Raw genomic sequence first — 24,174 nt, 5'->3', positions numbered from 1 at the left:
GGATAATTCCCCTGCTGTGCTGGGCGTTCCATTCAAACGGGCGTGGTCATGACGAGCTCAGCTCGTCCTCAGCACTGCGCCACCGTGCTGCGTGATGAGCGAGCTCGTCACGAGCACCGCGGTGCCACGGCGCGGGGGAATTAGCCCCGCGGCGAAGGGGTTAAATGATAAAAGGTAAATCGTGCTTCTCCAATGAGTAGCTTGTGAGCTACTGGTAGCTCTCCAGGTACCTGTGAGTAGCTCACCTGTTTGCAGCCCAGGCTACCAAATTAGAAGCTTTTACTTTGTTGAGGTATTATATGTATACCAACATTTAGAGTGTATATTTTCAGAACTTATAAGCTGATCTATGGAGAAAAAAGGCTGAGTTTCCAAAATCTATTTAAGGCTGATATTTGAGTGCTAAATCATGTGGCATTGGGAAAACGTTTTACAAATAGTATTACCCGTGTAGGAGTATCCCATATTGCCAAAGGTTTTATACATTACTGCTTGCAACCCTGCCTGATGCACTGAAGTCATTGCTGGTAGTAACCTTGCTAATGTTGGCCACTAATGTAATCTTGTCTGATGCAGTCATTATAACAACGCTTATAATATTTGTAACTATTGTTGAATTTTCTTAAACATAAGTGGCTCTTATTACAGAAAAGGTTGGAGACGCCTGGGGTAGAGTTAGAGAAAAGGTGGCTTCCCTAGGTACTAATCTACTGTAGACATTTACCAATAATGTCTATTCTCGCTCACGTACAATAAACCATTGGCTCGTTCGTCTGAAGCCTTCCAGAGGAGTCTCTTAGCTGCATATCCTACTCCGCCCTAAATGGAATTACTGCAACACAGTTTTTGCAGTTAACTGCAGTTGAGGAGTGTGCAAAATTAGAAGTTTTCCCTAGTTGACGTACCGTGCCCTTGGTAACTTTGCTTTACGTGTGAACATTCCTGCAAAACAAAGTGTGATTGAATTTTCTTCCAAAAATTGGAAGTTGAAGTGGATTTTTGCAGGATTTTTTGTTGTCACTAGGTCTACTTTTTCAGGGGTTTTTTTTTCTCTCCAAAGCATTTTTTTTTTTTAATTTCACAAAGATTTCGAACCCCTGAGAAACACTCACTTACTTTGCGGAGCAATAGATGGCCGACTTTGTGAACACCTTCTTGTGATATTGGACATCATTTAAGGAGAAAGTCATGTTTCGAAATGATCTCCGGGCCTCTAGATGGCGCTGTGTCTCCCCCCAGAACATGGCTTCCTTTGCTCTAGACTCCAGGTAAAGAGCGCTATACAGCTGAATGCAGCAGCAGTTTTGGGTGGGGGGCGGGTGTGTCCTGGAGCACCGCAGCCGTGTTGAGAGCTAGGGTGGCAGCAGGATCTCAGGTGAAGATTCAGAACCCTGTGAAGTGAGCTGTAGTGTCTAGCTGGAGGTGGAGCCCGCATCTAGGCGCTGTCCTTATGCTTCGGGAGAGAGGTGCTGCACTTGTTGTAGCTGCTCTAATCTGGGGCTGGACTGGAAAACGGGGTGCCTTGTCTTAAACTGGGGGTCCATGCATTTTTAAAAAAATGAATTACCTTAAAAAGATTCATGTAATTGTTGTTTACAGGTTTAGTTTTTGCATACATACAAAACAATCCTGTATAAAAACAAGAAAGCAATGGGTCTGACAAGATTGTGTGAAACACATTTACATTTTTTCTCCAAGAGTCCATGTTTGTAGGATGTGTGGTTATAAATACTGGTGCTTGGCATAGGCATGCCTACTAGTGTTGGGCTTGGACATTCCAAGTTTTTTTGTGGTTCGGACGTCTTTAGCTACAGCTTCACGGCTGACACATTTGTACGCGATGACTTTGGGTTTTCGTTCAGGCGAATGAGAACGATCAGACCTGGGCCATGTTTTGATCGCATGCTGTGGGCAGATATTTCGCCCCCTTTGGGGGTTGGTGACCGGTTCTCACATTGATACTCTAGGAGAGGTTATCTTAATCTCCTGGAATGTCAGGGGATTGCATGTTATGTTAACTACAATTTGTATAGCGCATAATCACCTGCAGGTCTCTTAGCACTTGTTGGGAAGACCCAGAAGCCATCTGCTAGTCCCGAAAGCACTTAAGCGGAGGAGTTAGACAATGTCCAATGCCTCCCTAAACAGATGAGTCTTGAGGCGTTACCTAAAAAGAAGAAGAGCATGCTCACACTAAGCGATGTAGGGTGTGCACATACCATAGGCCTTACAAAATAGGTATTGCCTTCCTTCAGGAGACTCACTTAATGGACATAGGGGCGGTAAAATTCCAGCAAAAAGGGTGGGGGTAGTTCTATTCGTCCAATTATTCCTCCTATTTAAGGGGGGTGATATGGATGCCCCCAGGGACTCCTTTCCAGTTCTGCGGTGCCCGTGCTAAAGTGCAGGGCAGTTATCGCCTAATCCATGGGTTGCTGGTTGGAAGAGAGCTATGCCTGTTGAATGTTTATGCCCCTACTATGACGATAGGCAGTTCTATAGGTCCCAACTTGGTATAATGATGCCATACCTGGGGTTGCCAATGATACGGGCTAGGTACTTCAGTTGGATAGCAGATGGGAATTTTGACAGATCACCCTGTGGCTTTATACTAAGGCAGGGATGATTGAAACTCTAGTTAGGCTGATGACTCTGGTGGAGTAAGTGAACATCTGGAGGGCTAACAATCGTCCTTGTAGGAATTCAGGTTTTACATGTCAATGTCAATGTCAGAAGTTCTTATATAGCGCAGCTTATCACCGGAAGGTCTCAAGGCGCTTGCAGCATAAGAAACCAGAAAGAGAAATGACAGTAGAGAAGAGCAGGTTAGACAACACGGGGGGTCCTACTTGGGAAAAGCTAGGTTTTCTGAGTGCCCGACCACTGCATGTACAGCAGATTGGACCGGATTCTTAGGAGTCCACGGGTCTTGGAGGATGTCACCAGTGTCTCACCTAGGCAGGTTTCTCTCTGACCGTCCGCTTGTGCTGCTTGTGTACTCCTGCACTCAGCGGCTTGGCCCAGAGGCACTGGGGGACATTGTGTTTAGAACAGATCTGCAAGACACAATTGAGGGTTACTTAGAAGACAATTGGGGGTCGGCCGAGTCAAGAGTTTCTGAATGGGATGACTTGATGGTGGTCATCCTTGGGGCTTGCCTCAGAAAAATTATGGCATAAAGCGCCCCCTGCAAAAAGACTTGCATAGTCAGCAGCGGGCAGGGAGGGGCACACCCCGGGTAGAGGTTGACATACTGGAGGTACGGCGGTCCATGGGAGAGATTTGGGACAGGTTGGAGAAATTCACCCTCCAGGAGCAGCAGCTCCACAGAGAGGGGGATTGACTGGGCTTGTTGCTATCATGTTTGCTGGGACTAGAGAGCCCGGTACCACTGATCTTGGCTTTGAGAGGCAGGAGGGGTGACACAGCGGCATCTCAGGATGCGATTAATGCCACACTGCAAGAAGAGCTGGCGTACCTATAGAGGCAGCCTCTGAGACTTGGGAGAGGGATGCCTGGCTTTCTTGGAAGTGCTGACTATCCCCAGGCTGCAGGGAGGTCAGGTGGAGATCCTAGAGGAGGAAATGATCATGTAGGAAATAAAGCTGGCCAACAAAGATATACCCAGGAATAAGTCTCTGGGAACGGATGGTCTCCCACCAAAGTTATATCCGTTATATGGCGATTTGCTTGTGGATTGGCTGCTGGAAGTCTTCCAGGAGCCAAATGCCCAGCACACACTACCACGGTCAATGCAGGAGGCAGTCGTTGTGATGATCCCAAAGCCAGAAGTGATCCCACCCTGGTCTGTTCGCATCGCCTGCTGTCCATGATGAACAAGGATGGTAATAATGCTGTCCAAAGTGTTCATCAATGGGTGCAGTGTAGGGGGGAGGGATCACTGGCCCATGAGGATCAGTGTGACTTCATACCCACTAGAAACGCCAGTATGTACATTAGAAGACTCACCTAGGTCATGCACCCAGCTCAGTGTTCCGATTTAGAGACCGTACTTGTCGCCTTGGATATTGAGAATGCATACGGCACTGTGTTCCGGGATTATATGTGGGCGGTGCTCTCGAAGACAGGGTTTGGTCATTGTTTAGAGGATGGGTCACCCTATTATACTCGAGCCCTGTGTCCATGGTTCGATCCAGGGGCTACACCTTGAAGGATGAATATACAGCATGGTACCCGGCAGGGCTGCTCCCCGCTTCTGTTTGCCCTGGCAATAGAGCCATTGGTTGTTTGCCTGCGAGAGGTGCCTGGGCAATGGATTATCCAAGTGGGGACGTGGCACAGGTCATCTCGCTGTATACGGATGGGTTGTTATAGTTACAACAACCAGAGGCATTGGTGCTCCGCTTACTGAAAGTGCTGCAGGCTTTGGGGTTGCATCGGGACTCTGTGTTCATCTGGGGGAAGTTCCTTGTGTTTCCTCTAGCTGGGTTGCGGAATAGACCACATGAACAGCTCCCTACCGTCGGACCATATTTACATCGTATAGGGTGCGAACAGGATGTAATTCCTATTGATGTTATAATAATGTAATGTAAAGGGCCTTTGTAAAGCACTATGTTATTCCAGGGAGTGTCTTGGCACTATTGTTCTGATAAATTGTGTGCCTCTTCTAGGCTGCGTGTGGCTCAGGAGTCGGTGAAGAAGCTGACCGCAGAGAAGAAAGTGGAAACGAAGAAGATCAATCCCACAGCCAGCCTGGTAAGGCCTGAGATGAGCTCTGGATGGACTGTAGACGCACTGTATGTTCGTGTGAGCAGCCAGCTGCCCTTGAAATGAGGATAAGAGAGGTCCATATAAAATCTGCTGGAGACCTTGTATGTCCTCATAAAGCAGGGTTCTAAGCATACTTAGTTTTGAAGAATAAGGGGGCGGTGGCGCAAAGAGTTGTGGTAGGCCCAAGTATAGAATGTGCTTCTGCAGGGTATACGGGGTGGAACTCTGGTCTTCTGGTGCCACTGCTGTCAGTTTAGCCACATTACACATATAGCTCAGACTGATACGTTTGTGGTGGCTGCTGAACAAATGATACGCTTGTTAAATATTGTGAAAAAGCTATGTAAGTGTGCATTCACATTAGACGGACCGGACACCAAGAGAGACCGGTAAGTGTACGGTAACAGATTCTCGAAGGACCCTGTGGGTGTATATTCAGAAAAGCCTGTAGAGGATCTCTTAAGTGCAGACTAACAAGAGACTCCATTGAAAGCCCTTTAAGTGCTCATCCTTCAATGAGCCATGCAAGTGCAGGCTCGCGGGAGACGCTGCAAAAAGTTCTGTAACGCACAAGCAGACTTAACCACGCATGAGGTTACCGCGCGGTCATTACAAGGACAAGGACTGTGACACTACTAAGCATTTAATTACCACATAAGTTTTTAACACACATATGCCTGTATTACGCATGCCTTTACAACAACATTTGTTGTAATGGCATACGTTGTAGTGTTGCATGCATGGTTAAGTCTTTGTTGTAACGGCATGTGGGGTTCCGGCTTCGTGGTAAAGGCTGTTTCCCACATTAAAAATCACATGGAATGGCGCGCCCGTACAATACTCTGGTGGCTATATTAGTCAGGACACAAGTATGGGAGAAGTTAATCACATTTCCTTTGTTTTCCTTTTGTACACAGAAAGAACGGTTGCGTCAGAAGGAAGCAACTGTGGCCCCCTAAGTGATGGACCCCTGGGGGTGAGGACTCTACAAGCGAGGCTTCTGCATGATCCTGAACTGCACAGCTCGCTGCAGCGCAGGGGTCACCTGGTGCCCCACTGCTCGGCTTCACTCTTCATCGGTTGGCCCGTTGCGTAGCATTGAGTGGTCTGGATACAACGCCAACTTGATGTCCTGCGCTTCGGTGTGCCCAGGGGGGCAGGCCTGCGTCTTGAGAGTGGCTCCTAACTGGACTTGAACTCATCCTTTTTTACTCAGAAGATGGTCATGAATCATGCATGATGGAATCTGATTGAAAGGGCTTTGGGGACACCTCAGAATGGCAGCAGTACCTTCCATCTTTGCTCATGGAAGGTTTGACTCTGTCTGCATCTTTCACCTCTATGGAAGCTGGCGCGTTGTGAGCAGGGTTTCAGTGCACACTGCCGCGGTGGGCTGGCTGTAAGCAAAACATGATATTCAACTGTCTCTTTACCTTACTAACCAGACTTTTGAAATATTACAAAGCAACACAAATCCGTCTTTTGGATATTATGTTACCTGATGTTGCTGGAGCATCAAATGAACATGTCAAGGATGCATCCCCCTGTGCTCATTCCTCCTGCTCTGGATGTGGTCTCAATATCCCTGCACTTCTCAGTACAACAACCCCCTAGTAGACCTACACGTTGCCCTCTCTGTGTAGGGTGTTTCAAGGCTAGAGTGTCCTGCTGTGCACCTGAAAGTTATCCCCAGTGTACCATTGACTGAGAGCTTTCATAGTCTGACAATCTGCCAAGAAAGGTAGCAAAATGGAGGAATGCGGAATAACTGAGATTCTGCTAGTTCTAGTGCCCAGCACTGCAAAGATTGGACTAGGCCGACCTGCCCATCTGGCTCCAATGCAGAGCTGCTTTTTGACGAACTAAAATCCTATCCCTTTCTTAATTATGTTCCTGTATATTCCAGGAGTCCTGTCTTGTTGAACTGATTCAGTACTTCCGGTTCGAAAGTTTTTAGTGACCATGCCAGGCAGATGGGCATTATTGGTTGGCTGTGGAGCAGGCACTTCACTGCAAGGCACTTATGTCCATCAGATGCGCACCTCCTCCTACAGTGCTGGTGCGCGTGTGTGTGTGTGTGTGAGTGAGAGAGAGAGTAAGGGTGTTTGTGCATGTGTGTATGCACATATAAACAGATTATGTTGGGTGCACTTTGCTTCTGATAATCTATAATGTTGTCCTAAATCCAATCCAAATCATACCTGGTGTCCTCCTCCAGTGCAAAACATTCCTAGTAGCCTTCACCCAGACGAACACCTCTCTTGTGCCCTGCCCCCATCTAAACATACTGCTTGTCCTGTGTTAGTGTAAAGTTTTTCCTGTGGTTCGCTTCCAGTCCTGTCAATCCTGGTGCCTTCCCTCCGTCTATAACACTCCTGGTGTCCTGTCTGTATACCACAGTGTATCCAGTTGGGTTGGGCCTGTTTAATCTGAAGGACCCATTGGACCTTAGTTAAGCCTTTCTCTTGCTAGACCACTGTGGGTCCATTTTCTTTTTTCATTAGGGACTGGGCGCCCTTTATTCGCCATTGAGCACTGTCGTTTCAGTTAATTTCATAATTCATCCCAGTTATTCATATAATCATATAGTCTGTACGCGTTTGTTATGGTGGCCAGCCAAAGGTTCAGCAATAACATGTTCTGATACTCTTGTTTCCCACAACATCTCATGTTTTCCATGATTCTCTTGTCTCTGTTGTGGTGGATAGACCTGATATTGTGTTTACCAAACTGACAAGTGCTCCTACGTCATTTTAGGACCCAAGACCCTCCGCCCCTCACCGCACCGTGTCTGTGTGTCCTTGTTCTACTGCGTTGTCTGGTTCAAGAGCTTTTGCTCCTATCAGCCTCCTGTATGTTTATCCTGCACAGCTCAACTTCACGCGCGCTTGTGTTCTTGGCCACAGGTTTCAGGAATCTTCAAAGTCAGCTCAGCAGGAAGGGGATGGCTCCAGCCCCGCCAGATGCCAGAGGTCTGTGTTAACTTAACTCAAAGCTTGTAAAAACCTCTCTTGCTTTATAAAGGGGTATCCCGTGGACAACCATTCCATTCCTGCCGAGATATGTTGATGCTTTCATAATGATGTCTGTGTGGTGGTTATTGTGTCGGCAAAAGGTCTGTTAACTCCAGTAGAGAAGTCCTACGACTTTCACTGTAGGGCCTGTCCATTCTTGCAGAGCAGGCCTGCTGCTTCAACGATAGTGTTGTACATTCATGATAAGTGCTACCACTTTCACTGTAGGGCCTTTGGCCTGCTGCTTCAACGATAGTGTTGTACATTCACGATAAAACAACTTTCACTGTAGGGCCTATCTATTCTTGCAGGAAAGGCCTGCTGCTTCAACAGTAATGTTGTACATTCACGATAAGTGCTGCTACTTTCATTGTAGGGCCTGTCTATTCTTGCAGGGAAGGCCTGCTGCTTCAACAGTAATGTTGTACATTCACGATAAGTGCTGCTACTTTCATTGTAGGGCCTGTCTATTCTTGCAGGGAAGGCCTGCTGCTTCAACAGTAATGTTGTACATTCACGATAACTGCTGCTACTTTCATTGAAGGGTCTGTCTATTCTTGCAGGGAAGGCCTGCTGCTTCATCAGTTATGTTGTACATTCATAAGTGCTACCACTTTCATTGTAGGCCCGGTCTATTCTTGCAGGAAGGCCTGCTGCTTCAATAGCAATGTTGTACATTCATTATCAGTGCTGCTACTTTCAGTGTAATAACCATGAATTCCAATAGATCTGGGGTATTCTGGTCTGTATCGAGTCCATAAGTTTCAGCTAAGTGCTGTCAATTCTGTTGTAATCCCGTCGAGGAGTCCTTTTGCTGTCCATGCTGAGCTCAGGTTTTCCTGCAGAAAAGTGCTGCTGTGTATGGTAGAGAATCCGTGTATTCTAGCAGAGAAGAGGTGCTAGTTCCGCTGTACATTCTGACGAGTCTTTGCATTCTACCATAGCAGTGCACCTCCTTTCAGTGTACCATGTGTGCATTTCAGCAAAGAAACACATATTCCATTTCACAGCCATTGTCTTTGCTGAGAAGTACTGTTACTCTGTATAAGTTATTAACATATTTATGGGCCTCCTGGGTTAGCTTTATGTACACACATTTTTACAGAATGTTGGGCAGTGAGGTGTTCATCTTTCTATGCAGCCATCCTTGCTTTCCAGAATTACTGGTATGTTCTAGACTAACATCTGCCCCTCCCTGTAGAGGAGTGCTGGGGCTTTTAACGCACTCGTCCTGTCCTTCCTTCAGAGAAGTGCTTTTCTGCATGGAGATCCTGCATTTTTGCAGTGGGGGTGTTACTTTATATCTAGACTTATTGCATTCCTGCAAATAAATGGATGCACTATTTGTCTGTTTCTATATAAACAGTGCTACAGCTGCACCGCAAAGTGCTGTGATTTCATATCAACACTCCCTTCCCTTTCTTCACAGAAATATTGGTACTTTCAAAGTACAACAACTCTGTATTCCTGCATAGAAGTGCTGCTACTTTATATGCAAACATATTTACATTTCTGTCAAGAACTGCTGTACAAACATATTTACATCCCCGCAGAGAAGTGCTAGTGCGTTCTTTTGAATCGTTCTGACGTTCCTGAAGGGAAGTGACAATAACCTGTATACAGCGTCTTATTTTCCTGCAGAAGAATGCTGGTTCTTGGTCTACAAGTCCTGTTATGATTGCAAAGTGAATTGCTGGTGCTTTTTTTCTGTAGGTAAACCCTTTCATGTCTGTCGAGCTGTATTGGTGCTTTCTATACAAACATCCCCTCTTCCGAGTTGAAAGTGCTGGCACTTTAAAACCGAACGTATTTACATTTTAACAGAGAAGTGCTGATGCTAACACAAACATTCCGCAGAGATTTTCAGGTTCTTTGTGTATAAAACTATGTATGTTGCTAGAGAGAAGAGGTGCTACTTTCTTTACAAAGATATCTACATCAAAGATATCTACATGCTGGTACTTTCTATATAAAATATATGACGATTCCGATGGGATGCACCTGTTCCTTGCTGTAGATGAACATTTGTGTTCCTGCAGAGTAGTGCTGGTATTTTAAATGCGTATTTACATTCCTGGAAAGAAATGCCAATACTTTCTATGCCACCATCCCTGCAGGGAAGTGCAGGTGTGTGGTCTTTTCAAATATTCCTTGTGCTCTGCAGAGAAGTGATAAGTGCTATACAAGCGCCCTTCTGTTCCTTCAGAGATGTGTCGATTTGTTTCAAATTATTTTTGTGAAAACATTCTTGTGCGTACTATTTAATCATAGTGGAATTGAAACACTGCTCATGCTCTTAAAGTAAACCTTTTCGCTGTCGCATATGGAAGAATCTATTCTTGCCAAAATGTTCTAACACTTTCTCTACAAACGTCTTCTCAGTCCTGCAGAGATGCGACTGCTCTCTTTGTAGATTGACGATTCTACTGGAAAGTGCTGCAACTTTTTCGGTTGAAGTCCCATCAGGTTTTCGCAGGAGCCCCAGCCCTTGAGTCCTAAACTCCACTTATTTGCTGCAGAGAAGTGTGACAGCTACTGTAAAAAGAATGCTCTACCTTCTTGCAGAGAAGACACAAGCTTCCTGTGCAATCATTCTTCAGAAGAAACGATGGTTCTTCCTGTGCAAATATATTTAGATCCTTCAGAGATGCTTTGGAACTTGCTAAAATTCTTAGATTCTGCAGAGAAATGCTGGTACTTCCTCTACAAAATTCCTAAGGAGGCGTGATGGTACCACATATACAAACATTAGTATATTGAATCATTGAAGTGCTGGTACTTCCATACCAACATTCATAAGCTGCCCCAGAGATGTGATGGTGCTTCTTTTCAAACATTCATAAATCCAGACCTGTGCTGGTGCTTTTTATACAAAAATGGTAACTTTCCTTCCCATAGGAGCTGTTGCTGTCTATAAACCTCCTTGATAACATTGCAGCAGGTCTCCATATTCATGCACGGAAGTGACAGCACTTTATATAATAATCTATTTACATTTTAGTGAAGAAGTGATATATTTCCTGCAAAACATCCCTAAATGCTTTCAGAGACATGCTGATTCTTTCTACACGCACTTTCCAGCAATGACTTGATGTTATTGACGCAGTCTTGCAGAGAAATTCTGGTACTGTCTGTACAGTTGTCTGTGCATTCCCAAAAAAGTATGTTTCTGGCAGTATTGTGCTTCTGCGCTATTCTGATGCTCACCACTAAAGGTCCATGTAGTCTTACAGGCATATAGAGCTTAAAAAAATGTTACTGGAGAAAACCACTGGCCTCTACAGAGTGTAGATAGTTGGCTAAAAGTCACGAAAAACAGGAAGTAAAACCATGAGCATTCTTCTATGCTGCAGTGTTTCCTTCCTTTTGTGAGTGCCAAGAAAGTGTTTCTCTGAATTCCTACTTTAGTGTCCAAACTGGCTCAGATTTGATATGCCCTGCTCAACTCCTGTAATTCCCTGCTAGCTTCCCTGTGTGCATTACTAAGAACTTTCACGCTTCGCTCCAGTCCAGGTGCTCTGTGTGCTAAGCTAACAGTAGGAAGGTATGACAATGCCAACATGTTTGTGCTAATAATATTCATGGCCTTGGACCCAACACTTACACTACTTGGGTAGCCTGACCTTTGGCTTAGATCTTGGATTAGACACAAATATTCATCGAAAAGAACTGCAGACAAAATCTGGCCTTTTTTCTAGTTTGCAAAAATGCGTCACAAATTCTCTTCTGCCACGATTCACATCTCTCTGCACTACTTCATTTCACACACCAGGAGAAGACTGGCATTAACTGGCGCTGATTTGTTCCGCGGTCCAACTAAACAGATGATGGCCAATAACCAACATTAACTTGCAACAGGCGTAGTTCTCAACTTCAAGCCTTAGACTTATTCCAAAGCTTAGAGAAACATTAGAAGCCAGGTATCCAATATAGTAGTCATTCAGCATGGCCAGCCAAGGAGTGTGTCTGTCCACGCTCTCTGCAGATATAAGTGTGTGGGATTGAGGTTCGGGAGCAGTTCGCGTGGCTGTGGCAAAATTCCACCTTATTGTAATTTCCATGCTGTGAATAAGGGCACTGTGGCATAAGTTGATGTGTTGGGGGTAAGGCAAAGTGGTAGAGCGGTGCATCCAGTCTTCCTGCCTTCTTTACTATTAATCCTCTAGGAGATTATCTCGCTGGCATTAGTAGTGCAGTCCACCAGTATGCCAGTGGCACTCAACTTTCATGGGTGGACTCCTTGGCATCCAAAGCATGCTCCGGTTGGAATATTGAGCTTTATCTAAAAATTGGGCCTCAGGCTGAGTCTTTGATCTGCTTCTTCACCAAATCCCACCCGAGTCTTAACAAGACCTTTTTGTCTAAAACCAGCTTTCATGGCCAAGCCTTAGCAGTGGTGGCTGCTGTTCTCCAGAATACCCTTCCGGAGGACATGCTAGCCTTAAAGGGTCTTTCACACTTTCAAAGACATTTGATCCTTTAACCAGTAGCTTCGCAGTCCTAGCAGCAGCTATTTTCTAGAGAGCTTAGCACTTATCTGCACCTTGATGGTGCAATAGATGTAACTATTAATCTTAAATATTTGTACTCATTTGCTCCTTTTGTCTGTAAAGCCTCACATTTTTGTTAGATTTTCTGGTTGTGTTTGTGGACACACAGAGCCTCTTCCTGAATGTTTTGATGAGTTTGCTTTCTCTTCCCTCTCTTGATCTTAAATACTGGTGTGCATCCATCAGTGATGCTCCATAAACTCAGAGGTTCCCTTTATAGATTCTAACACTATGCACTTGTTGGGATTTATAAACTGTGAGTCTAGCTAAGGGATCAAACTGACCAGTTTGTGGCTCCAGACAGCTAGACATGATTGCCCTCTAATAAAGGGCTACTTTTAACAGATGTAGATACATCCAAACTTTACAAGAGTTAACTCTTCAAACCCTGTTGCAAGGAGAGATTGCCTCTGCTTTCTGCCTAGGACCATGTTGATGTCAGTGATGGTAGTAGTCACGTATGAGGGAATGTCGAAGGTGTTTAATGAATAATCAGTCGAAGAGTTGGATGGCTCATCACTTATGAGAGCCTTTTGCCTCATAGAAGGGAAGATAGTCTAGTAACTAATTCCACAGATAGTTCGGTGTTCAATCGCACAAAAGAGAGTTGGATGGTTTTTTAGATAAGTGTGGTGAGTAGTTGCACAGGAGAGGTTTGGATACCAATCCCACTGAATAGAGTCTGGTACCTAATCCAATGGATGACCTTTAGGTGCTTGTAAGCTAAATTCCAGTTTACCGGGTTGCTCTGCATTATAAATTAATCAGGGTTGTAGAATGACTTCTATACTCCTCAGCATCATATATCCAGTCCCAGGACTTATTTTAAAAATAAATGCACAGTAGGCGTGTGAAACTTGGGTAACTTCAGTGGGGCTGATTAGCGTACCAGACTACAATGGTTTGCACATTGAAAGGCATGGACTGGAAACATTATGTGGTTACTAGTCAAGTGTACTCAGCTATGAGTTAAGTTGAACCTTATACTGGAAGGGTAATGTTGTTTTGGCACTTACCGCTACTCTCCTTGGACTATTACAACGCATAGCAACTGTGTGATCAGAGCAATTGTGCACCTGTTTTTAAAAAGAAATTAAATTTATGTTTAATTCGTTTTTCCTGATTTGCGCCGCAAAGTTTGTTTTTTAATCTTGTGGCACTAAATTTGAAGCCCTTTCTTACTGTGTCAGGAATCTATTCTTACCTTGCTTGCCTAAGACCCCGGTCCGTCACGGCTTGTGCCGTTTGAACGGAGGGTCGTTGTAGGCAATTACTCACTTCCGGTGGGACACTCGGAAGAGACAGCAGCGCTCTAGTTTCCGGCCCCCTACCCCTACATAGCTGGGAGGAAGGCGCGGACACGCGCAGCGGCACCCTGACTGGAAGGGTAACGCTGTTTTGGCACTTACCGCTACTCTCCTTGGACTATTACAACGCATAGCAACTGTGTGCTCAGAGCAATTGTGCACCTGTTTTTAAAAAGAAATTAAATTTATGTTTAATTCGTTTTTCCTGATTTGCGCCGCAAAGTTTGTTTTTTAATCTTGTGACACTAAATTTGAAGCCCTTTCTTACTGTGTCAGGAATCTATTCTTACCTTGCTTGCCTAAGACCCCGGTCCGTCACGGCTTGTGCCGTTTGAACGGAGGGTCGTTGTAGGCAGTTACTCACTTCCGGTGGGACACTTGGAAGAGACAGCAGCGCTCTAGTTTCCGGCCCCCTACATAGCTGGGAGGAAGGCGCGGACACGCGCAGCGGCACCCTGACTGGAAGGGTAACGCTGTTTTGGCACTTACTGCTACTCTCCTAGGACTATTAAAACGCATAGCAACTGTGTGCTCAGAGCAATTGTGCACCTGTTTTTAAAAATAAATTAAATTTATGTTTAATTCATTTTTCCTGATTTGCACCGCAAAGTTTGTTTTTTAATCTTGTCACTAAATTTGAAGCCCTTTCTTACTGTGTCAGGAATCTATTCTTACCTTGCTTGCCTAAGACCCCGGTCCGTCACGGCTTATGCCGTTTGAACGGAGGGTCGTTGTAGGCTATTACTCACTTCCGGTGGGACACTCGGAAGAGACAGCGCTCTAGTTTCCAGCCCCCTACCCCTACATAGCTGGGAGGAAGGCGCGGACGCGCGCAGCGGCGCGCCAAAGGCAAGCCCGTCTGTGCCTGTCCGCGCCAGAACGCCGCCAGCCGCCATAGCACTATCGCCTTCAGCGGGTGTCTTTTCCCTGCGTACCCCATTCTGCAGGAAAATGACCACCACCACTACATCACTCTTTAGGTATGCTAGGAAAGAGCTTTTAGATCTGAATACATCTTGTGCCCCGGTACCGGAGGCACTATTAGCAGCCATACGGGCGGCCCCTTGCTCCCTTAGTGTAGATTTCTGTGGATAGGCGGACCATCAGGGCTGATTCCAATGTCAATTTAACTACTACAGCCCCGAGAAAACTGACAGCGGTCTATTTTAATGCCAGATCACTTCCCAGGCACGCACTCGAAATATGGAGTCTCCTTGATGCTGAGACCCCAGACCTATGTTTTATATCAGAGACTTGGCTGCATGAGCACGCCACCCCAGACCTCCATGTAGCTTTCCCTCAACAATATATAATAGTTAGGTCAGATAGGAGGGATGCTAGAGGTGGGGGATTACTGATTGCAGCAAAGGAGACCATGAATGTTTACGTGATAGAAAGCGAGGTTATTGATCAGACAGAAATTATAGTTTTTAAAATGAGTGGCCCCCTAAAGGAGGTCGGGAAAGGGGCTCTGCTCTATCGACCTCCTGGGACAAAAGGAGAATTTCCTAACACTCTACTAGAAATCATTTCCCCCCATGCACTGACTGCGGACAGGTTTCTGTTATTAGGTGATTTTAATTACCATGCAGATGACCAGTCAGACGCTGAAACAGACAAACTAATTTCCACCATGAGCACTCTTAATCTTAGTCAAAGGATCAAGGGTCCAACCCACTGTGCTGGACACACATTGGACCTTCTATTTACCAACTCCCCCAACATCTGGACAGACCCCCCTATTCCGCTACTGTGGACCGATCATTATCTAGTAAAATTCACTATAAATGGCTGTGTGATGGGACCGTCTAGTAAGGCCAATTTTAAAATGTGTAGAACCCTGAAAAAAATCTCTTGTGCCTCTTTCTTGAATAAATTTCAGGAAAACACTATAGATATGACGGCAAATGTTAATCTAGTAGCAATACACCTAGAGTCAGCGATTGGCAAGGCACTGGATAATATCGCCCCCCTGCGCATGGTCAAGTGCAGGGAGAAGCCATCACCCTGGTTCACGGAACAGCTAAAAGAAACCAAGTCCATCACAAGAACCGCTGAGAAAAAATGGCGGAAAAGTAAGGACCCAACCGATCGTAAGTCCTATCAAACTCTGCATACCAACTATATGAGGGAAATAAGATCAGCTAAGAGGGTGTACTTAGCAGAACGTATAATTACAGCCGAAAACTCCTCGAAAGAGCTTCACCATATTTTAAAAGAATTTACTTCTTTAAAAAATCCATTACCTATTCCTGATACTGTAGAATGGACCGAAGCACTTTCTAAATTCTTGGAGGACAAAATCACAGCTATATGCGAATCCTTCAGCCCAGACTCTCTGCCTACACAGTACCAAGATCATGACCCCCCTACTGACAATTCTCCCTCTAGATGGACTACCTTCGAAATGTTTGACAAGGATAAGACCATTATAGTAGGGCAAAAGATCAAATCAGGTTCCCCGAATGATCAATAACCCCCGAAACTATTTACCTTACTCGCCCCGGCTTTAGTAGACTGTCTCACTAGCCTCCTTAATAAATCTCTGCTGGAAGCAGATGTCCCAGAAATCTGGAAGGCGGCGAGAGTAAGGCCAATATTGAAAAAAACGGGAGCAGATGTTAACACTCTCGTAAATTATCGAACCATCTCCTTGCTCCCATATTTTGGAAAAATATTGGAAGCATCGGTCAACGGACAGCTGGTAAACTATCTTGAAATGAATGACCTACTTGACCCTTCACAGTCGGGTTTCCATGCTGCTCACAGTACGGAGACAGCACTGGTCGAGGTCGCAGACAACATAAGACTTGCTCTGGACAAACATCAATCTTCCATCCTTGTCCTTTTAGATCTGTCTGCGGCCTTCGACACCATCTCCCATCGTATTCTGATTCAGAGACTATGGGAGATTGGTGTCAGAGGGCAGGTATTGGAATGGTTCAAGAGTTATTTATCAGACCGGACGACCACAGTACAAATAGGCAGAACTCTGGCCAGCACTCGACCTGTCAATAGGGGGGTGCCACAGGGCTCTATTTTGAGCCCCACGCTTTTTAATATTTATATGGCTCCCCTGGCCAAAGTAATCAGAGCGTTCGGCTTCGATGTTCTATCCTATGCCGACGATACGCAAATTCTGGCTACTCTTGGCCCTGACGTTAACGAGACCAAAGGCCGTCTTAAGAACTATCTGATGGAGGTAAAAAATTGGATGGATCGAAATCACCTGCAGCTGAATGGCAGCAAGTCAGAGGTCATGTTGTTCGGCAAAGTCATTGAACATTGGACCCAGGACTGGTGGCCTACACAACTGGGCGAATGCCCAGTCCCCAAGGAATCGGTCCGCAATTTGGGCCTACACATGGATAATAAACTCTCCATGAAAGCTCAGGTAAACCATATTGTTGGTACTTGTTTTGGCATCATGCGCGGCTTGCGCAGGGTTTTTAAGTGGATATCAGCTGAAACCCGTAAGCCCTTAGTACAGGGCCTCATCATAAACCGGCTTGATTATGGCAATTCACTACTACTTGCCGCTAATGAATGCCACCTCAGGAAGCTGCAAGTTCTGCAGAATACGGCAGCACGCCTTGTTTTGGACTTAACTCGAAAATCCCCCTCTGCGCCGTGCCTAAAAATTCTACACTGGCTTCCTGTAAAAAAACGGATCACGTTTAAAACACTATGTATGGTACACCAACATATGTATGGAAGGGGCCCAAAGTATTGGACCCAGAAACTCACATGGTACATGCCAAGGATGCAGCTGAGATCAAGCACTGAGTCACTTCTTACTCCATTGAGAATTCAAACTGCCAGGAATGGAGGTCGCGCTTTTGCCTTCCTGGCACCATCTCTTTGGAATAAAATGCCCCTCAGTCTGCGCACAACCTCTGAACATACGAGTTTCCGAAAGAAGCTTAAGACCTGGCTTTTCTGCTAATTCTAGCTGCTAACCTTTCTGTCAGAATCGTCTGCATGCGCCATGAGACTCTTTGGACGTGATATGTGCGCAATACAAATATCCTGACTTGACTTAACTTGACTTAGACAATCGCTTTTTTGTATTATTTATAATCAGCAGTGTGTGTGTGTGTAATCCCACTTCAAGTGGGTGAAGGCTAGAGATAGGTAAGTGTCTCAAATTTTAGATGTACATGTAAAGCACGTTGGTTTATACTGTAGCAATGAGTATCTGAGGGTTCACGCCTTGAATTCTATCACATTGTAAACTAACTAATTGGTTGGAGCTCGGGTAGAAGTGTGACGTAAGGCTGCACCTGGACTTCAGGGCACTTTCTTGTATTATTATAAATAATAATGTATTATTTGAGCCACCATGTTCTTTCACAGAAAACCAAGAGCATAGTGAATTTTGTGAATGAGGTCCAGCTACTCTCCCCTACTCTCCCTCAGCAAAGCAATCCTTTCTTGATATGGAAAGATGGAGGCATATTAAATGCTGCTGGAAAGTAAATGGAGTAGGGAGTATTAAACCTCTTTAGTCAGAAGAACTGCTCTACAACAGAGGGAATACATTGACTTTCAAATATCACCCAGTTTATTGACAGGGATGCTCAAACTTATAATCACAAATTGGTAAGTGCACCTCCTGAGATACAGCCTGATCTATGTGTGAGCTCATTTACGTTCTGGTCTCTTGGCTATAGTGATGTGTGTAGAATGATTATTTGCAAGGGTAGAATACCTTGCAGTGGGCTCCAAAACAGAGAATTGGAAAATGGTCTCCAGTGGGTATGGCGTGAGTTTGGTTGTCACTCTCAAGAAGGAGGATCTTGTAGCTTGGTAAAGAGTTGCTTGTAAATCATTCAGCTTTTCAGTTAGCTCTCTTTGATTTTATGTGAACTGTAAGCTTATCACAGTCCAAGATAGCTTTCTACTTTCATACTTGACTGCTGCAAACCTTCCTTCATGGAGATTTATAGTTCATAGCACAACAAGACCGAAACACAGCCACTCTCCAGGCAATTTCTTCCTGGACTCCTGTCTCAATTTCTTTTTTCTTTTTTAGTGTTCACCTTTTATCTCCCATAATTATATTTCGTGACCTCCTGTAGAACGGACTTGTGCATTACTTTGTTGCCTGCGGCCAGGCCCTTGTTTGACGCACTAAAGCCTCTGATTTTGAATTCCTCCAAAGTCTGTAATGCCAGAACATGCATGGCTCCATGTTCTTAGTCTTAGCTCCACTTTTGTACTGTTTTTTTCAGTTAGGTCTTGTTTCTGTGTTGCTAAACGTTCCCTGGTTCCTACTCTGCCTATTACTCATTGCCTGTAATTTACACTTCCCTACTGATCATGGCCATGGTCCAGCTCCTCGCCCCCCATCTCCGTGCTTTCTCCTGTCTTCACTGAACATGTTCCAGTTTTCTTCCTCCATCTTTTTCTTTGTTGTGCTCCTCTCCATCTTCCTTGGTCTCTGTTCTTGCATTTGTACATCTTCTCTGCTCGGTTGACTGCTTGTAACTTGCACACTGCAAATTGAATCATCTCTAGTTTCAGCCCTCAGAAGATGAACCTTGTAGCAGAAGTTGAGCAAAATCAGTTTTTCATCATCTTGTGTCAAGGGAAGAGTTTTCAGCCCTTTAGCTTTTGTGTTGTTGAACTAGAATTTGCTGCTACACCTTTACATTTCTGCTATGAAAGCCTTTAAAGATGCACAACATTTTTGTTGTTCGGCTTGTACGGACTCCTGCTTGTATTGATTTTTTTTTTTTTTTTTTTTTTGGTGGTGGTGTTTCGATGTTTGTTTTGGAAATCAAAACGCTTGTCACATTGAGTCATTTTATTTGGCTAGTGCTTTGTGTGTGTTCTCTTTTACTGTTGAACTGTCTTTGTGATGAAAGCCTGGTCACATTCAGAGCCATTACATGGTTACCCGCCTTTGCTGATATTACTGTATTAAATTAGCATTCCATTTGTAAAGAAAGCAGACTCGTATTTAGCGCTGCTGCATGGCTCTCCCCAGTGTGGTTTCTCTGATGTACGGATAGATTTCCATTTTTAAGACAGCCTATCACTTTTGGCACATTGCCATGGTTTCTTGCCAGTGTAGAGTGTGATGGAAAGAAAACTTTCATGTGTGCTACCTTCCCATGGATATTGTGGGTTGTGATTTAATGAAAGCCCTATCACGTGGCACATTCCCAAGTTTCTCACCAGGGTGAGGCGCAGTTTAATGAAAGCTGTTCAGTACATTCCCAAACCAGTGCATGCTGGGATGCAGTGAAAGCCCGGTCATGTTTGGTAAATTTCCATGGTTTGTCATCATTGCAGGCTTTGATGGAAATAATGCTCTGTCAAATTTGGTACATTGATATGGTTTCACACCGGTGCAAGTTTAGAATATTAGGAATCCCTGTCCAGTTCCTTATATTCCCATGTTTCTCACCATTGTCATTTAGAAAAGAGCTCAAAACCTGGCTCTTCTGCCAGTAATTCCATCCGTTTTCTCGTTCTGTGTCTAGTTGGGTCTGATAGCGCCGGGACACTCTGAGTAGCTGAGCGCTCTACAAAACCCGGTTTAACATAACATAACATAACATTGTAGATTTTGATGTAATGAAAACCCTGTCATATTCAGGACTTGTCCATGATTTACCCCAAATGCTGGTTGTCATGTAATGAAACAGATCACAAACAGTACAAGCTTTTTCTCCATTGTAGGTTATCCTGTAATAAGAGCCCTGCCTTGCTATGCATAGTCCTGTGGTTTCTTGCCTATGGTGTTTGTGAAGTTACAAAAGCCTTATCACATTCAGTACATTTCTATAGTTTCTAGCCAACAGATGTTCCTTCCTAATTGAATCTTTGTCACGCTCACCACATATCTATACTCTTAATGAGAAGTAGTTCCTCCAATTATTTGCGTATATACCGTTTTCCAGAATGAATCTCATTGACAAGGCCTTGGTCGAAAATGGTTTTCACTAGACAGCAAATGTTAGATGCTTTTTACAAGAAGCAGCTGGTATTTGAAGGCGGTGGGGGAGACGGCAGCGGGAAGGGGCTAGGGGTCGTATTCCCAGGGTTTCTCACCAGGTTGAGGCGCAGTTCAATGAAAGCTGTTCGGTACATTCCCAAACCAGTGCATTGCGGAATGGAGTGAACGCCCGGTCATGTTTGGTAAATTTCCATGGTTTGTCATCATTGCAGGCTTTGATGTGAATAATGCTCTGTCACATTTGGTACATTGATATGGTGTCACACCAGTGCTGGTTTAGAATATTAGGAATCCCTGTCCATTTCCTTGTATTCCCATGTTTCTCACCTTTGTAGATTTTGATGTAATGAAAACCCTACCCCATTCAGGGCTTGCCCATGATTTCCCCCAAATGCTGGTTGTCATGTCATGAACCAGATCACAAACAGGACACGCTTTTTCTCCATTGTAGGTTATCATGTAATAAGAGCCCTGCCTTGCTATGCATAGTCCTGTGGTTTCTTGCCTATGGTGTTTGTGAAGTTACAAAAGCCTTATCACATTCAGTACATTTCTATAGTTTCTAGCCAAAAGATGTTCCTGCCTAATTGGATCTTTGTCACGCTCGCATATATACTGTTTTCCAGAATGAATCTCATTGACAAGGCCTAGGTTGAAAATGGTTTTGACTAGACAGCAAATGTTAGATGTTTTTTACAAGTGGCGGCTGGTATTTGAAGGCAGTGGGGGGCAGCAGGAAGGGGTTAGGGGTCAAATAATAAACAAAAAGAATACACACTTACCTGTCTGCCGCCCGCCGCTGCCTCCTCTCGGTCCTCTTACCTACTTCCAGGGCAGGAAGCAAGATGCAACAGGCTCCCAGCCTCCGATAGTTAATCACAGCGCTGCAGAGCAGCGTTGTGATTGGTGTGAGTGCCATGGATCAGCGCTCATCCAGAGAATGGGAGGCTGAGCATTTTCTCTATGCAGGCTGTGATGCAGCCTACATGGAGAACATGCAAAATGTGCATAAATGATTGGCTGGCCCCAGAGGGCCAGCCAAACTGTCATGCGCACTTTCGGGAGTTCAAAATGCTCCTTCCCTCCCCTGCTCTCTCAGCAGAGCAGCCTGACCCATCCCTCTTGCAAAGCTGCCGCAACAAGGAAAAAATAAAAGGATAATAAGTTAATTATTATGATTTTTTTTCTTTGGTGAAAAGCAGTAGGGCGACGCTCCTCCGCCTTGGAGGAGGAGCCGCCACTGCTTTTTCCCTCTTTTAATGACCTGTGCAAACTTTCCATCTCTGTGGCTTTTGTGTCCTTGGACTTTTATCTCCTGCTCCCCTTACGGGGCCTTCAATGTTATAATCAGCTATTACTGTAGCTGAGACATTATCAGTTCTAAAGGCTTCACACTTTTTCAGCCACCTCCGCAAACCCCAGGAGCAGGGTTAGAGGCAGGTATGTTTTATAGTGACGGTGGCTCACTGACAATGATGCAGTGGCCATACTTAGTAAAGATCTATTACAACTTTCCCAACATAAGAAAGGTGCTGTGGTCAGACTTTAGAATAGAAGGCAATTCTCCAGGGCTCAGTTAATTTACAAAGTGTGTATTCCCATTGTAAGTCCTGACCGTATCCCGGAATCACAGCGTGCTTGGATACTGTTCTGCATTAAACTCTTACTTGCTGCAAGTGCTTTTCATAGTATTTGTAGTGTGCCAAAAGTAGCTACTCTCTGGAGTTTGAATGCTGCAGGTTCTCTGATAAGGGCATTAGTAGTGACCAAGGGTTATTGCCTCCAAGTAGGTTATAGGGTGTGTCCTTTCGCCTGTATTTTTAATGGATGCATTGTCACGTTTAAAGCATTTGTATGCTCACAGTCACTGTGTCGTGTGCCGGATGTCTATTCAGAGTTTTAATTAAATGGAAGGCATTTACATATTCAGTATATATAGACCACATTGAATGTGGCATGACTGATGTCCTTTTGGACTGTAACATGACAAACAATTTTCCACATTGAAACATATGTGGCTTCTCCACTTCGTTCAGGGCGTAGTTTCTCTCATGTGTTTCTTTGCAGCAGCATTACTCAGTCTTCTCAAGCCTATGGTTATGCATTCTTCCCCACTCCATGTTTTCTGGTCTCCTCTCATGCATCTCCTTCTTCTCTAGTGCTCCATGTAACGCTTCATTTGCTCGACCTCCTAACAGTCTCACATCTCTGCATTTCACCACCTTCTATTGTTATTGCATTTCGAAATGATCCCGGGCTCCCTATTTCTGCATTCCTCCACTTTCCACGTCCCTCCTGCAGCATCCGTTGTCTGTACTTCTGGTTACTCAGCTCCCTTCTTGTATATTTCCTGGTTGTGCTATCTCCCTGCTTTTGAATACCACTGTTCCTCTTTGCTCTATGCTTTTGCATTCCTCCATTTTTTCTCATTCCTGTTTCTCTGCTCCACGCTTCTCCATTTCACTGTCTTTGCACTTCCTCAGCATTCCACTATCTTCTCTCCTTGATCCGTGGTGCAACTTCCTCAGCCCTTTTAATTGTCCTATCCCACTGCAAGTTCCACCATAATCTTTCAGCCTTTCGCTTTTCCTGTCAATTCTTTTCTTCCCCACTTTCTTCTTTCCCTCCTAACATCCACCTCCTGCTCACACAGATTGTCCCATCATTTGCATCAGAAACAAAGTTAAACTCTGCATAGAAGCAAACGTCCCAGCGTCTGCATTTTCACTTGTTTTTAGAATTGAGGTCTTTTCTTTGTGTCTTTAAATTGTATTTTATATTTTTCCTTTTAAATTGTAATTTATATATCTTTTGCATTTAATTTACAACAGACGTGCTAAAAAAACAGAATTTACTATTTGTTATAACACAGTATATCTATTTATTTTTTAAAATTAAAAGCTAAAGGTGCATTGTTTGTAAATAAACAGAATATATTTTCTTCCTTGAGAATACCGTTTGCCGACTATATGAAGTGTATTTTTGTATACGAGATACAGTGCTTCAGTTCTCTAGATGCTTTTATTCTTAAAGGTATATTAAGCTGCCTGCGCTATTTATCGTGCTGCAATAATATTCTTTTTCCCAGTGAAAATGTTTTTGAAGAATATTATGTATATATTTTTGGTGGGTCTGCCGATGATTAAATTTATTGTTCACAGATCTAAATTTGCAAAGGTTGGTTTTAATAAAAGCTGTTCTCTAGTGTCTGCCATATCACGCTGCTTCTTTTTATTGGAGTTGTAAACAATGTTCCAGTAGTTTATTCTTGCTGCCAATATTGCAGCTCATAAAAAACTGAGACATCAAAGATTCTCTCCAGATCCTACTGAGGCTTCGCCTGGTTTATGCTCATCCACAAATCACTCTCATGTAGGAATCCTATGGCTTCAAACACAGAAGAGGACCCTCAGTCACCATTGCTTGGAAAGAGAGAGTCTCAGACCTTGTTCGGGGGCGGGGGAGGGGGGCACAGGGCAGATGTGCTACTGAGCCCCAACACTGATGTCCTGGGTTGGGTCTAACTATAGCTCTGCAAATTGGGCCAATTACTTCCCTTTCCACACTTGATTTTCAGGGTAGTGTGTCAGTCCCAGGCTTCC

General features: G+C 44.5%; 1 protein-coding gene across 1 annotated transcript in view; it reads left to right on the top strand.

Moving 5' to 3' along the window:
* FMN1 (formin 1) overlaps positions 1-23,779 on the top strand; it is a 259,418-nt gene extending 235,639 nt beyond the window's left edge. Inside the window, exons 16-17 of the mRNA XM_078659450.1 lie at positions 4,635-4,719; positions 5,652-23,779. Coding sequence (XP_078515576.1) covers positions 4,635-4,719; positions 5,652-5,693 — 127 coding nt within the window. The 3' untranslated portion in view covers positions 5,694-23,779. The remainder of the gene's footprint in view (positions 1-4,634; positions 4,720-5,651) is intronic.
* The last annotated feature ends 395 nt before the right edge of the window (positions 23,780-24,174 follow it).

Source organism: Lissotriton helveticus, chromosome 9, assembly GCF_964261635.1.
Source record: "Lissotriton helveticus chromosome 9, aLisHel1.1, whole genome shotgun sequence".
Classification (NCBI taxonomy): domain Eukaryota; kingdom Metazoa; phylum Chordata; class Amphibia; order Caudata; family Salamandridae; genus Lissotriton; species Lissotriton helveticus.
Note: the sequence above shows the minus strand (reverse complement) of the source record. Positions and strands in the feature narration are given on the sequence as shown.